The sequence below is a fragment of the Trichosurus vulpecula genome, chromosome 1, assembly GCF_011100635.1.
Source record: "Trichosurus vulpecula isolate mTriVul1 chromosome 1, mTriVul1.pri, whole genome shotgun sequence".
Classification (NCBI taxonomy): domain Eukaryota; kingdom Metazoa; phylum Chordata; class Mammalia; order Diprotodontia; family Phalangeridae; genus Trichosurus; species Trichosurus vulpecula.
This window is the reverse complement of record NC_050573.1, coordinates 552,935,098-552,950,715: the sequence shown is the minus strand read 5'-3', so window position 1 is coordinate 552,950,715 and position 15,618 is coordinate 552,935,098. Positions and strand designations below refer to the sequence as shown.

The following is a 15,618-nucleotide window of genomic DNA, read 5'->3' as shown; positions in this document are numbered from 1 at the left end:
GACTTTCAAGCTTTCTCAGTGAAAAGACCAGAGCTGAATACAAAATTTGACTTTCAAACACAAGAATCAAGAGAAGCCTGAAAAGGTAAACAAGAAAGAGAAATCACAAGGGACTTACTAAAGTTGAACTGTTTTGTTTACATTCCTACATGGAAAGATGATGTGTATAATTCATGAGACCTCAGTATTAGGGTAGCTGAAGGGAATATACATATATAGAGAGACAGAGGGCACAGAGTGAGTTGAATGTGGATGATATCTAAAAAAAAAAATCAAATTAAGGGATGAGAGAGGGAGAAAGGGAGAGATAGAATGGGGTAAATTATCTTGCATAAAAGTGGCAAGAAATAGCATTTCTGTTGGGAGGGAAGAGGGGGCAGGTGAGGGGGAATGCGTGAATCTTACTCTCATTGGATTTGACCTGAGGAGGGAATAACATACACACTCAATTGAGTATCTTACCCCCACAGGAAAGAAGGAGGAAGGAGATAAAAAAGGGGGGATGATAGAAGGGAGGGCAGATAGGGGGAGGAGGTAATCAAAAGCAAACACTTGAAAAGGGACAGGGTCAAGGGAGAAAACTGGATAAAGGGGGATAGGATAGGAAGGAGCAAAATATAGTTAGTCTTTCACAACATGAGTATTGTGGAAGTGTTTGGCATAATGATACACATGTGGCCTATGTTGAATTGCTTGCCTTCTTAGGGAAGGTGGGTGGGGAGGGAAAAGGGGAGAGAATTTGGAACTCATGGAACTCAAAGTTTTAAAAGAAGACATTCAAAAAAAAAAGTTTTTGCATGCAACTAGGAAATAAGATACACAGGCAATGGGGCATAAACATCTATCTTGCCCTACAAGAAAGTAAGGGAAAAGGGGACAGGAGGGAGTGGGGTGACAGAAGGGAGGACTGACTGGGGAATGGGGCAATCAGAATATATACCATCTTGGAGTGGGGACGAGGGTAGAAATGGGGAGAAAATTTGTAATTCAAACTCTTGTGAAAATTAATGCTGAAAACGAAAAACATTAAATAAATAAATAATGATTTAAACTCAAAAAAAAAAATAGCAAAAACTCTAATACATGAATAATGGATTATTGTGCCAGAAATGGTGAATAAGAAGAATTTGGAGAAACATGGGAAAACATAACCAATACAGAATGAAATAAACAGAACCAAGAAAACAATACACACAATGAGTATAACAAAATGGAAAATGAAATAAAATAAAACTGAATATTGTACAATTACAACGACCAAGCCTATATTCAAAGCAGTAGTGCGTAGCTCCAAGAAAAAGCAAGGTAAGAACATATTTTTGAATATAATAATGATATGATAATATGATGACAATATGAATGTCAAGTTTGACAAAGCAATATTTTCCATAAGTTGCTATCAAATTCCAGATAAAAGAAGTGATTTTCTCTTACACTTCAGACCAAAAACATGTACCTTTTAGAAGGATTTCTGTATCTGATCAATACAGTATCAAGAAACTCTAAGAATAAAAAGATTACAAAAATTTATGAACACTTAAAATGTCTTAATTTTGTATTCTGAAACATAGAAAACAACGGATTTTGATTCAGAAGATCCCTTCATTCCTCCTTGTAGCATACCCTCTGCAGTTAACTAGTGACCTTGCCCACAACTGGATTAAGTTATGGCAATAACTTAAGAAGAAACTGAATGCACCTCCCAGCTCCCTTCCTAGGTGTGGCATAAATCACTCTCTGACCTTCCTTCTCCTTTTCTGTAAAAAGGTTTTATGAATAAAGCCTGGTATCATGTGTACTTCACAGGAGGAGGTAACAGATGAAGGCCTTTGATCAATTCTGGAGTATAATTCAAGTGCAGGGTATTATTGTATTGTTACAGCCATCTTACTTCTTAACAACAGGAAGGAGGATAATTTCTCTAACTACTATTTGAGATGTCTTTGAGCTCTTTAACCAAAGAACCATCTTGACAACCTATGCAGGAAGTCTCCTTAAGTTTAGGACAGTCATGTTAACAGAAGGTGTGTTCATACTTGAACCCTCCTCAGAAGGCAGAGCCATTGGCGGAGCCCTCCAGAACGTCTAATCTCTTGCACAGGTGGTGGGCACGGTGGACCCCGGACTGGGGTGGAGGGTGGGGGGGATTTGGACCAGGAATATTAGAGCACAAATTCTTTTCAGGCACTGGTGAGACAGATGGGTGACCCCTGAGAAAATCCCATAACCTCTCTTGGATGGTTTCCTCATCTGTAAAATGAAAGGGTTGGAATTGATGGCTTTTCAAAATCCTTTCCAGTTTTAGATCTATGAGGACTCTATGCAGGATTTTTTTTAGTTCTAGCCATAAGCCGGCATTTGTGGGCAGCTACATAGTGCAGTGGACAGAGTAATGGGATGGAAATCAGGAAGACTCATATTTATGAGTTCAAATCCAGCTTCAGAAACCTCCTAGTTGTGTGACCCTGGGCAAGTTGCTTCACTCTGTTTGCCTCAGTTTCCTCATCTGTAAAATGAGCTGGAAAAGGAAATGGCAAACCCCTCTAGTATCTCTGCCAAGATAACTCCAAATGGGGCCACAAAGAGTTGGACATGACTCAACAAGAATGTAGCAAACGTTACTTCCCAAGCACTTGCTAGAATTTGTAGATATTCTGCTTCCCTCCTCAAAAGGACCTTACATCCTATTGGGAAAAAACAGCATGTACATATTTGTGTCTGCCTGTGTTTTTACTATACCAATGATTTCATTAGCACAGGGGGCTCCCAATGAAGATCACCACCTTGTTTTAAACTTTCAGTTTACAGGTGTCCGGGGTACTAAGAAGTTAAGTGACTTGCCCAGGGTCTTTGCGACTCCAAGATCAGCTTCTTGGTCACTCTACTGCACTGCCTCTTCCATCATCTATACAAAGTCATCACACTAAGGACTGAAGGGCCAAGAAAGTTTGCACATAGAATGTAGTGCTTGAGCTGAGCTATGGAATAAACTAGATATCCTAAGAGGAAGAGCATTCCAGGCACGAGAGACAGCTTGGGAAAAGGCACAGAAAAGGGAGATAGCAGATGACTTGTTCTGAGTGAAGGACAGCAAGGCCAGTTTGGCTAATTCATGGTGAGTTTCTTTTAAGTTTTAATCTCAGCGTGCTGCTATTGTCCTACTCAATAAACACAGGCAGCCACTTCTTGCCACCAGGATAAAACAGCTTTTACAACCTATTTTTGCAGGCTGACTGGCCATTCCTCCTCAGGCACACTGTGGGATTCAGTCCAATCAGTCTTTTCCTGTTTATCCCATGCATCGCACCCTCTGGCCTCTACACTTTTGTACTAGCAGCTTTCCAAACCAGCAACAACTCACCTTGCCCCCAAAATTCTCTCCAAAGCCCTCATGCTACACTGCCTTGTATCTACCCTGTGCATTCTTAGATATGGATCTGTCTCTCCATCAAAGTATTTGCACTGAGTTTGGATTCTTTCATGATGGGATTTGTAACCCTACTTCCCGATCAGCAGAATTACCATACAGGAAGTGAAGGTTAGCAGAGGGCACCAGTAAAAGTGGAATGGAGTCAGGCTGTGAACTGCTTCAAAAGCCATGCGGAGCATTTTGTTATTTGATCCTACAGGTAACAGCCCTCTGGAGGAAACATACCCAGAGGAAGGCTTAGGAAAGTCACTGTGGTGACTGTGGAGGATGGATTAAAAAGGGAGGAGAACTGGAGGCAATCTGTCTTCTATGGCATTAGGGGGCATCCAAGCTCCAGTTATTCTGTCAGACATGTAGAACAGTAATAAAGAAATGATAGTGATTCATAAGGTCTAAGCAACTCTATACACTCAAGAGAAGGAAATGAAGAGTTGGGGCACATTTTGCCAGAGAAGAACCCAGATGTCAAAATTTAAGACCGTACTAACTTTGGCTACTAGTATGGAAAAATTCATCCAGTTCACCACAAATACTTTTCTTCTCTCTGTTTTTCTCATATTCATGGAGAATAGTCCAAAAATCATACCCTCAGAAGCCACATGTATTAGTTATATAAAAGTATAATGTGGCACCATTTCAGTGTGCCAAAGTGAACTTTCAGCTAGATTATAAAGTTTAAATGCAAGTTAACCAAATTATTCATCTCTCTCTTTCTCTCCCTCTGTCTCTTACCTTCCTTCTGCCTGTTGTGCCACTGAGTTGATCCAGACAAGATTCTTTCCAGCAACTGAAGACGACCACACAGCTAGTCCTTGTATAGCTTCAGGACAATGGAGCTCACACAGTGCTTCTACTACCATCATAATTGTTACTTCCAATTCATTTCCCTAGAAACAATATTTGTAAGAATTAAAGTTTATACTACTATAATACATTAATCAGTTTACTTGAAGTAGAATACCTATTTCAAAATAATTCAATATTCATGAAGATACATAATACATTAAGAAATTTTAAGATTTCAAAACTATAGAAAATATGTATAACTATTAGTAAGATACTGTATTTTTTAAAGTTGGCTAACTTGAATTTATTTTTAAAGCAATTAAAATAATTATTAAAGGGCAGATGAGATATGAGACAGAAAAGTTCAATACATATAACAGGATCTAAGAACCCTGTAAAATAAAACATAATTGTTGTGAAATAAAATGAACAAACTTGGCCCCAAGGAGGAGATTTAGGAAGACACCCCCACTCCACTCCTTTGTAGAAGTAGGAGGTACACTGGTACCCTGTATATATTTTCAGACTTTTTTCAATTGAAAATTGATTGATTTTGCTGATTCTTTTCTCTTCTTCCTCCTTTTCATTTTTTTTTCCTTAAAAATATTTTTTTGCTATATGGGATGGCCCTCTGGGAAGGGGAGAGATGATACTGGAAGAAACTATGGCCATGTGAAAAACAAGAGATGTCAATAAAAACTTAGCATAAAAAAAGAAACAAATATTATGGATTCTTGGGAATGCTAAGATTATTTTAAACTGAACTCTTAGAAGTCTTATAAGTAATGTGGATTTTGAATATGCTTTTGATAAACTTAAAAAAATATACAATTAAGGGAACACTTAAGGTGCCTTGTTAAAAAAAAAAACCTCTGTAAACATCTTTCAGAAACCTTTTCTTAAAAAATAATATTTAATATTCGTAAGAGGAATGCTGAAGCAATAGTTCTAAAAACTAATGGAAAGGAGTTTTTCATGTTTCACTAATAAAACAAATCCCACGTATCAAAGACCTAGCCCCAGGTATTCAAGTAAGAGCCACGTAATTAATTATGGAAAGTCTTTACCTGAGATATATTATTGGCCTTCATTTCAGTAAGCAAATCAAAGCCATGCCTTACAGTCACCGCAGGCTGACCTGCCAACAGTCCAACTCTCATGATGGAAAGTCTAATCCGCGTCAGCCAATCTTGACAAGTCTGGCGATTTGTATAGAAAAACGTCCTGATGACCTTTGGAATAAAAGGTGAAAGGCTTAAGTTTATTAAAACTAAAGCAATCTAACTACATGCTGCCATATAAATTATCATATATCAATAATCTCAGACACTAACCTTAGGAGGTGACGTAAGTGCATTGGCACATCCTTCATATGCATTATACATTAGTTTTTCCAGATTTTCTAAGTATTGCAGAAGAAGAACAAGTCTAAGTTGGTTGCTACTATGTCCTTCATCATTGTCTGCTGTTGTCCACTGGCTAACATCTTGATCAGGGTTTAACGTGTGGGCTGCAAGACTTCTAATGATTCCTGTAAACATTTGACAACATTCCAAATGAATAAATTTAATTTTGGCTATAAAATCAAATGTCACAGAAATCCAAAAATACTGACATCAAATGAATCTACATGCACTACATACTGCATGTACAGCATTATAATGAATCCTTCATTAAAAAAAATTAGAATATTAGAGGCAGTCAGGTGGTATAGTGAGTAGAGTACCAGCCATGGAGTCAGGAGGGCCTGAGTTCAAATCCAGCCTCAGACACTTGACACACACCTACTTAGCTGTGTGACCTTGGGCAAGTCACTTAACCCCAATTGCCCTGCCTTCCCCCCCTCAAAAAAAAAAAAAGAAAAAGAAAAAATTAGAACATTTAAACAGACATACTCAGAATAATTTCTCACTGTTTCAGGCTGACATTTAATCTGTTAAAGCACACAATGCAATTTCTTTTAAGTTGTCTGGTAAACTAATTATGAGTATACCTATGCTTTAATAACAAAGTATTAAATTTATCTTTATTTCATTATCTACAACAATAGTTTTCTAACAAGGGCAAAAAAGCACTAGTATAATAAAATTATATTTTAAAAATTCATGAACTTTTAAAATCACCTTCAATTGTCTGGAACGTATCTTGTGCTCTCCCCAGTGGGGTTCTTAACTTAGAAAGAACAGTGAACTGGGCTGCTTCCCAAATAGCCCACTGCCAAAGAACAGCATCTGTCTTTAGAAGGTTTCGTGGAATAGTTGATTGGTCACGCTTATCTAACCTCTGGCAACTGTAGAACAATCTCTCTAACCAATTGTCCTTCCTGAAAAAGAGTTTTTATGTTTAATTCAATACACATTAAACACCTACTATTTATATATGTGCCAGCCTCTGTTCAAAGAACTAGGAATACAATGAGAACAGGTCCTACCCTCAAGAACTTTCATTTGTTGGATATTTAAATTATTAAGGTAAATGACTCCTATCTTCTACCATTCTTACCCCACCAGAACAGAACTTCTAAAACACGAGGGACAGAACAGATAAGCCCTCTTCTAGGAAGTAACACTTTTCTACCACTGTTGCTAGATGAATGCATTCTTAGTTCTTTGGTTATGCTAGATCTGAACAGCTCTTCCAGTGCTACTGATTACTGCAAGTAGAAAAGAATGCAATTTTGTTCCCTTACTATGTAGTTACTCTTCAAAACTGAGGTTAGGGTTAAAATATATAAGTATAGTTTGTAGTCCTTTTCCAAGGTTTGTCAGTAAATAAAATTTCTTACCCAGTTCTATGAGAATTCCCATATAAAATAAAACTAATGACATCAGAGAAATCTTGTGGATGGAACGTATTACTTGGGGCTTTGCTCATATGACTTCTTATGGCTAAAGAAATTTCTTGTATTTCTGTGTGGTTGCTATTGCTGTGGGAGGAAAAAAAATGTGCTATATTAAATAGTTAATTAAAAATCATAAACTATTGAAATAAATTATAAGTTTCAAATAGTAAATGAAAAAATACTTCAAAAATAAACTAGGATCTAAGATCAAAAATTCTAAATGGGCTCTAAAATTAATCTTATATTTAACAAATGCTATGTGAAAACCTCTCTTTGGAGAACTATTCAGTAGAGTTCATAAAATCTTCTACAAATCACAATTTTTCTAACTGGATGAATTGTCTTTCTCATCCCTGAGCAGACTAAGCAAAGTACTCAATACATAAAACACAGAACTATATTCAGAGGATTTTCCCCCCTTTTCTATAAAATTGTAAGGTTCTGAAATGAAAGTATAGTGGGAATTTTTAATGTTATTTCAAAATCTTTTTACCTCAGGACAACATCCAAAGGAATAGATTTCAACAGTTTTCCAAAGGCCTGTCGAATACGAGTTCCACTGTGGACTAGCTGGACACGACATACATCAACACACCTACATTTTTAAAAAAGAAGACATGAAATTTTCACTTGTGCACTTTGTTTTGGAGTGGGGGGGAAAGGGAGCAAAATTATGTAGCTTTTTAATATATACCTTTGTAAAAGGTCATCAGGCAAGGAAGATGATAAGGCATGTAGGCTACTACATGCTTGAAGACAGATATTCACATCTTCAAGAAGAGCTATAATAACATCAAAAGGACACTTTAAAGACAATTTTTAGACTGTTTTATTCACATTTTCTGGATTCTTGGGGTCAAAGGCCAATTTAGTATAATAGTATAATTCAGAAGACCACTTACTATGTGCAAGTCACTGCTTTAATGGAAAACAGACTTTAAAAAAAAACAAACACACTTAGCAAAACCAACTTAAATACTTCATAAGAGACTACTTACAAAAATATTTTAATGAAAAAAACCTGAGAAACATGAATACTATGAATAAACAAAACTTAAATATAATTTTAAAACCTTTATATGTAAGAATTTCCAAGTGAGAGAATAAAAGATAAAAACATAGATGCGTTCAGCTACCTTTGCTAATTTTTGTTACCAGGGATACTCAATTCTGTAAAGTAGGAGTAAAAGTAAAAGTCTTACTGTTTGCTAGAAGTCCTTTGCAAAACTTATGGAAAGATGGAAGAGAGAATAAAGGTGCATATGTTTCAGACTTTTTCATTAGAACAGCAACTTCCAAAGCCCAAGTCATTAGCAGTTTCCTAAAACAAATTTATACATAGCAAATATAAAAATAAATGTCCACACACACAATTATTTCTACATTAGATTTACTTCTAAAAAAGTGACTTGTGTTGTTTCAAATATTTCAACTACTTGTAAAATGATGTTTATCATAAAAGAAATCATTTTGCCTCAATGGCTAAAAATTTCTTACAAAGCCTCAAAACATTAGGGTTGGATTTTAGCCAAAGATCTCCATGTACATATATTCTTGAATTAGATTCTTCACAGAATTCTTTTGAAAGGAATCAATAACAAATGCTTCAAAATGAGGGAAGGGAATAAACATTTATTTGCTGGCCATTGTGGTAAGTGTTTTACCAATATTATTACCTCATTCGAATCCTTAGAACAACTCTGCAAGTTAAGCGCTATTATTAACCTCCCCACCTCCGCCCCCCATTTTAGAGTTGAGGAAAGTGAGGCAATCAGAGGTTAATGCACGGGTCACACAACTAGTCAAGTGTCTGAGGCCAGATCTGAATTTAGGTCTTCTGACTCCAGGTCCAGCCTTCTATTCACTATGCCAGCTAGCCTCAATATACCCAATATTTGAACAATGTGAGCTACTATAATGTACTACTATTCTTATTCTAAGATCGTAGTCAAAGAATAAATTTAGGAACAAAGCCATAATGTTAAAATTTTGCCAAGTTACCTGGTATCCTGATTAAGGTTATCTTTCTTTAGTAATATTCCCAAGAGGTTTAGTATGATTGAGAAATGCTTCTTTGTGGCTGTTGTTACAGTACTGATTACTGCTCCATCAAATAATGATGGTGACGAAGAGCTAAGACTACTAGATATAAAGTGATCATGCCTGGAGAACATACAAAAGTTTGAATTCTTAAAAAAATCTTTACGAAGTTAGTAACACCCAAATCAGCATCAATTTTTAAAAATCTGGTAAATTTATTTTCAAAGTGACAGTCTTACCTGGTACAATGTGAATACAAGGTGTAGAGAACTGCATACTGAATAGCAGGGAAATGGACAGCCAGGTCACCATGCACAATCATCAGATTCTTACTCAGTAGCGCAAAGACTGTTGGAGACAGTGCCCACATCTAAACACAAAACAAAATATGTTGGGCTGCTATTTAAGAAGAGTAAATCCTTAGAAACCATCTAAGTACAAATGAAAACACATTCATAATGCTAAAAACAAATACATTTACAGAGTTAAACACGCAATTCAGAAATCCCAGGGAATGGAGGGATCTACACTCTTAACGACAGGTGGTAAGGTATCTTGCTGTACTGTTCCTCTCTGTTCCTTTTCTATCAGCATGTTATTTACTCATCTGTATGCCTCAGTCTTTTTAAAGCTATTCTACACAACAAATTTCCTTATAATTTCTATATTGTGATAGTCTCAATGGTTAAGAGTTTGAGGGAATATAAAGAAGGTAGTCTCTAAGTCAGAGGTGACAAACATGTGGCTTTGCAGTGCCACTGGAACCAGATTAAAAGTAATTGGGAAATACTAAAATAAAAATACAACAAAACACAATTAGCATTACATTTTAAACTAAAGTCAGTAAAAGGTCCATGGGGATTTTAATGTAAAGATTAGTGGCCACTGTTTCTATGTGAGTTTGACACCACTAGTCCAACCTAAGACAGTCCTGCTGCCAAAAAGAAAAAAGAGGCAGTTCAGTATGTGTAAGGAACATTAGCTTATTAGTCAGAGGACCTAGGTTCAAATTCTAGTTCTGATGCTTCCTACCTGTGTGACCTTTGACTAGTAATTTAACTTACCTGGGCCTCGGTTTCCTCTTCTCTAAAATAAGGGGTATGGACTAGATGACCTTAAGGTGATCCCTTCCAGGCCTAGAGCTATAATCCTATGACCCTATGAGGTAAGGGGTGGTGGTAAAGGAGTAAACAAATAACTTGGTCATGAATATGAAGGAGTCAAGGTCAAGTACTCAAGTCCCAGTCCAAATTACTGCTACTTCTTTTCTCAAATAGACACTCTCATAACTAACCAAGGCACTAAGGTTTTCAATACCAAGGCAAGATGTGTGTATCTTTAGAACAAAAAGTAAAAAAAAAACATAAAGCCTACGAGGATTTAAACCTTCTAATTCTACTTTTTAATAATACATTATTTAGGGGAAAAATTAAAATTTTACAAAGAAATATGTCTTGAACTTATTTGATACTTCAATAAATTCATTATCTCTGCCACCAAGGGAGAAGCTACATACAAATTGCTGAACTCAGACCCAGAACTGGCTGACCAACTAGTGATCTCTGTCACCCACTATTACTCCTGAGATTTCTCGTTTCTCTCTCTATTCCTATGCTAATCAATAACCAGTCATTTAGGAGAAAACTATCCTGACATACCTCAGGATCATCCCCAATCCCACCCCACTGACTCTAACCCACAGCACCTCCTCCACTGTTGTCCATTTAAAATTCTCATTCCATAGTACACAAACTCTTCTTCCCAGGAGATGTCTTCCTCACATTACTTCCATCTCTAATCTCTCCACTGATACTGAACTCCAGTCTAAAGACACTGCATCCTTGCCTATTCTTTTCAGCACTGACTGGACCTTCTCTCACATCCTATAATACAACTGTCCTGGAGGCGGACTCCCCCATTAACTCCTTCACTTAGCAACCGTTTCTCCTTTTAAGTCCACTCAGTCAAATTTTCTACCCAATACAAATTACGTTGGTTGCAGTACACCAAACCCCAAGCCAGTCTCCCTCCTTTCTCAAGGACTATAGTAACTGGCTCATCATCGTCATCTCTTCCCAAATTCTTACCTCATACTCAAAGATGCTTCCTCAAACCCCCTAAGTTCTCAATCCCTCAGCCTTTTTAAACCTCAAGGCCCACTGCTTCATTCCACTTGGTCACACGCTAGATCTCTCATCATTCCCCACAAGTGTTCCACTTCCTCAATGAGAAACTCTGCCCTTATCTGACCACAGCTTCCTATCATTCCACCTCTTCTGAAATCATTTTTTTCCCTCAAGACCTCGAGTCCCTCCAAACATCAGTACCTTTAGAAGTTTCCTTTCCTCCCTCTTCATTCTCAAGCCAATCATTAGCCATTTCAATCTACACTGTTTTCTGCTCTCTAATCATCAACCCTTGTTCTATTTCTTTCATCTCTTTAAAAAGGTCAACCCTGGATTACTCTTCTCACCTGCTCCTCCTCACATGCTGATGAACACAAATGAGGAAGTCTCACAACCTCACTGACCAATTCATATTCTCTAACCTCCACTAGGTTCTCATTGCAGCAAAAGAGTCTGTTGATTCCACCCTGTGATCATCTCTCATTGCCCACAGAAGCTACTTTAAAACTCCTCTTATCTCTCCAAGCCTCCTACATCTTCCATTATTACCAAGCTCAGGAGCTCCCTCAGTTCTTCATAAGAAAATCGAGGCCATTCAAACTGAGTTCATTCTTCCTCCATTCTCTTCACAACAAAACTCCTTGATAGTATGTTCTTCAGCTTGTTCCTCTTTTCCCTCAGTCTTGTTCGTTTTCCTTGCGAAGGGCAGCCACTGTTTATGGACACTTGATCCTGTCCCTGCATGCCTTCTCTCTAGAAGACTGCACTCTCAATGTTCCTCCTTGCCCCTCCAAAATATTTGATCTCTTCCTATCTATTCTTTTCCTACCCTGCTGCTTTCAAATATGTTCAAATCCCCCCCATGTTTAAAAAACCTTTGCTAGATGCTGCCATCCCCTCAAGGTAAAGTCCTAGATCACTCTTTCCTTTCCAAGCTAAACTTCTTGAAAGAGCTGTCTACTGCCTCCATATCCTTTCCTCTCACTAATTTGCAGTCCTTTGTAATCTGATCTTCAACATCATCACTCAAAAATTCCTCTCCCCAGAGTTCCTAGTGACCTCTAAATTGCTAAATCTTAATGGCCATTTTCCAGTCATAATTCTTCCTTCCCACCCACTGCATTTGACACTGCTGACTGCTCTCTTCCTCCTGGATGCTCTCTCCTCTCTGGGTTTTCATGATACCTCTCTTCTGACACCTTTCAGTATGAGCACTCCTCAGTCTCCTTTGCTGGCTCATCATTCATATCATGTCCTCTGACTACTCCAGTGTTGAGTCCTAGGCTCTCTTCTCTTTTTTCCTCCCCCTACACTCTCTCCTTTGGTAAACTCATCAGCTCCCTTGGATTTATCAGTCACCTCTATGCAGATGACTCAAAGATCTATGTATCTAGCCCCATATCACCAACTGCTTATCAGTCATTTCATCCAAAACTGAACCCATTGTTGTTCCTCAGATTCCTATTCCCACTCCCACCTTACCCTCCTCTCTTTCAAATTTTCTTATTTCTGTTGAAGTCATGACCACCCTTCCCATCTCCCAGCCTAGCGTTATCCTTGACTCTTCCTTCTCCCCTACCTTTCTCATCCAATCTCCCCAGCATCTCTTGCATCAATCCCTTTCTCTCTACTCAAACAGCCATTTTAGTTCAGGCTCTCATCAAATCTCACCTAGATTATCACAACAGCTTCCTAGCAGTTCTCCCTACCTCTTGTCTTTCTCCACAATGCCAATGTGATTTTCCTGAAGAACAGATCTAATCATGTGTCTCTCCCACTCAGTCAATTCCAATGACTTCCTACTGACCCTAGCATAAATTAAATTCTTTTACTTGGCCTTTAAAGTACTGAAAAAGTAAAGAATGATTTTTAAAGCATAAATAAAACATGCATGATTACAAAGGAAACCAGTAATATCAAAATATATACAGTAACCAAAATATTTAAAAGTTTACACACCCCAAATTAAAAACTCCTCTCCTATACAAAGCTTTCCCTGATGCCCTCCACTGTTTTGTATTTATTTTGTATAAACTAACATACATGTACATGTCTCCCCTGTCAGAATATGAACTTCTTGTATCCCTAGAACTAGCACAGTGCCTGGGACATAACAAATGTTTGTTGATTGGCTAATATATGACCAGCTCATATCTTTTTTTTTTCCTCTAGAGCTTTTCATAATGACACATTTTCTGGATGGCATCTTTTACATTTTTAGCACACAGGTCATATGAGGCTACAACCTGTTAAAGCATACTATACATTATTCCATTACCTCTGGGGTCTCCTACAAAGTTGATTTTTTGGAAAGAGCAAGTGAATCATCTCATGATTTAGTTATATACTATCACCAAGAGAAAAGGGATAAAGTTTCAGTTTCAAGGGACTTTTAAAGGCATTGCATAATTTCTCAAAGGCAATCTAGCCTACTCTCCTCTTTTTCAACTCTGGGTTGAAGGTCAGGTCATTGTCCAGTAACTGTTTCTATCCAAAATACATGTACCGATGGAGTAATTCAACGGATGTTCATCTAAAAGGACAACTGACATTTTTCATTAACAAGGTATCTACTACGTGGACTGTGGGATCTAACAAAAGAGTAGGCATATACCTTAATGATGGTGCTCACAATTAGGACATCCTCAAACAGGAATATCTGATGGCCCTCATCATCAAGTTATAAGGATTACCTCTCCTTTTTAGCCACTGCACTAATATATTCCATGACAGCTGCACACAGATTTCTCTAGGTTTCACCTTCCTTGATATTATCTGGAGATTGTTGAACACTTTGCTAGAGGAATACTCTATTGAATCAAAAGTTTCTGCATCAGCAATAAAACAGTCGAACTTTGTATTCTTTGCACCTTCCACAAACTGTGCAATTGTGATCACATATTATACTTCAAAAACACTATTTATTAAAGCTTGCCTGTTGCCTTCTCATATTTGCACTACTCTTGACATGTATATAGATTATTAACATAGATTTTTACAAAGACAAATATTACTGATATTTAGATCAAAATATTCTCTTAATCTTTTTTCAGTACTAATAACGTCTAGGATTTTTTGCAGTTATAAAGTATTTTTATCACTTCGAGTTATTTTGAGAATACCCTGAAGCACTCAAAATTGTGTCATTTGTAAGGTTCAGATTTTTCCCACGTATCCTTGGTCTGCAATTGCTATGTTCATTTTATTCCCATTTTTATTTCCTCATATACAAGAATTAGAGACTGAAACATTAGGGTCCAATGTAATGGTACTTTGGTGATCAATGAAGATAGTTTGGTTTAGAAATGATTATAGATTGGAGGCAACCGCTTGGTCCTTTTGCCTTCACACCGTAGCGGCAGTTTTATATTAGTAAAACTTCCATAGGAAATCATGATAGTCCAGTTCAATGTTTGTTTCCTTTTCCATTTCCCATTTTTCAAGATTAATAATTTGTTTGAATAGGTCAGGTGGGATCTACTGTAACGTTGCACTGTATAATCCCATTTTTATATTTCTTCTAGCATAGTGGTATCACAAGAATCAAAAATCAACAAATTTATGGTCTGAGTGCATATAAATTCATTCAGAAACAAATTCTTCGTACTAAACAGGTTACCATTAATATAAGTGAATTTCATATTGTGGGATGGTGTTCAGTGTTCTCCTTTTCTAGTACTTCAGAATAACTTCCATGAATAAAGTCACAATATAGAGACATTAGGTTTCTGAGTTAGCCTAAAAAAGCAAGGCCTTGGTCTTTTTTTTCCTTATCCTGCAATATATTTATTTTCTCTTAAAGAGAAAGGAATAAGCACTTATATAGTGACTACCACATCTCAGGTACAATTTACTTAAATAAAATTTAAACACTTAAAAGTGTTTTATAAATGTTATTTCATTTGATTCTCACAACAAACCTGGGAGGTAAATGCTATTGTTATGCACATTTTAGCTGTAGAAACTTAAGTGAATTGCCCACATTTACACAGCTAGTATTTGAAATCAGGTCTTCCCCATTCCAGGTACAGCAATCTAGCCAGTACACTACCTAACTGCCTCTAAAATAACACAACTGGGGCCACATATGTACTCAATCAATAAACATTTATTAAGTGACCGCTATGTGCCAGGCACTTTGTTAAGCACTGGGGATACAAAAAGAAGAGACAAGTCTATGCCCTCAAGGAGCATATAATTTATTAGGTATTAAATGGCAAGCTAGGTTTAGAGCCCAGGTCTTCAAATTTCAAATCCAGTCCTTCCATCGCACCATGCAGACTAGCTCACAAGCATACTAAAGTCACTGACTTTAACTGAAGGCTCTTAGTGAGATAGTAGAAGAAAAGTCTTTTTTTTGTTTTTTGATCTTGTGCAATTGAAATTGGTATAGG

The 15,618-nt window shown here is 37.1% G+C and overlaps 1 protein-coding gene across 1 annotated transcript in view; it reads right to left on the bottom strand.

Annotated features, from left to right (window-relative positions):
* SMG1 (SMG1 nonsense mediated mRNA decay associated PI3K related kinase) overlaps window positions 1–15,618 on the bottom strand; it is a 122,150-nt gene that overhangs the window by 54,068 nt on the left and 52,464 nt on the right. Inside the window, exons 14-23 of the mRNA XM_036741710.1 lie at window positions 9,338–9,468; window positions 9,060–9,221; window positions 8,261–8,379; window positions 7,753–7,840; window positions 7,552–7,653; window positions 7,002–7,142; window positions 6,340–6,539; window positions 5,551–5,747; window positions 5,284–5,448; window positions 4,163–4,317 (exon numbers count right to left, since the gene is read on the bottom strand). Of these exons, the coding sequence (XP_036597605.1) occupies window positions 4,163–4,317; window positions 5,284–5,448; window positions 5,551–5,747; window positions 6,340–6,539; window positions 7,002–7,142; window positions 7,552–7,653; window positions 7,753–7,840; window positions 8,261–8,379; window positions 9,060–9,221; window positions 9,338–9,468 (1,460 nt within the window). The remainder of the gene's footprint in view (window positions 1–4,162; window positions 4,318–5,283; window positions 5,449–5,550; window positions 5,748–6,339; window positions 6,540–7,001; window positions 7,143–7,551; window positions 7,654–7,752; window positions 7,841–8,260; window positions 8,380–9,059; window positions 9,222–9,337; window positions 9,469–15,618) is intronic.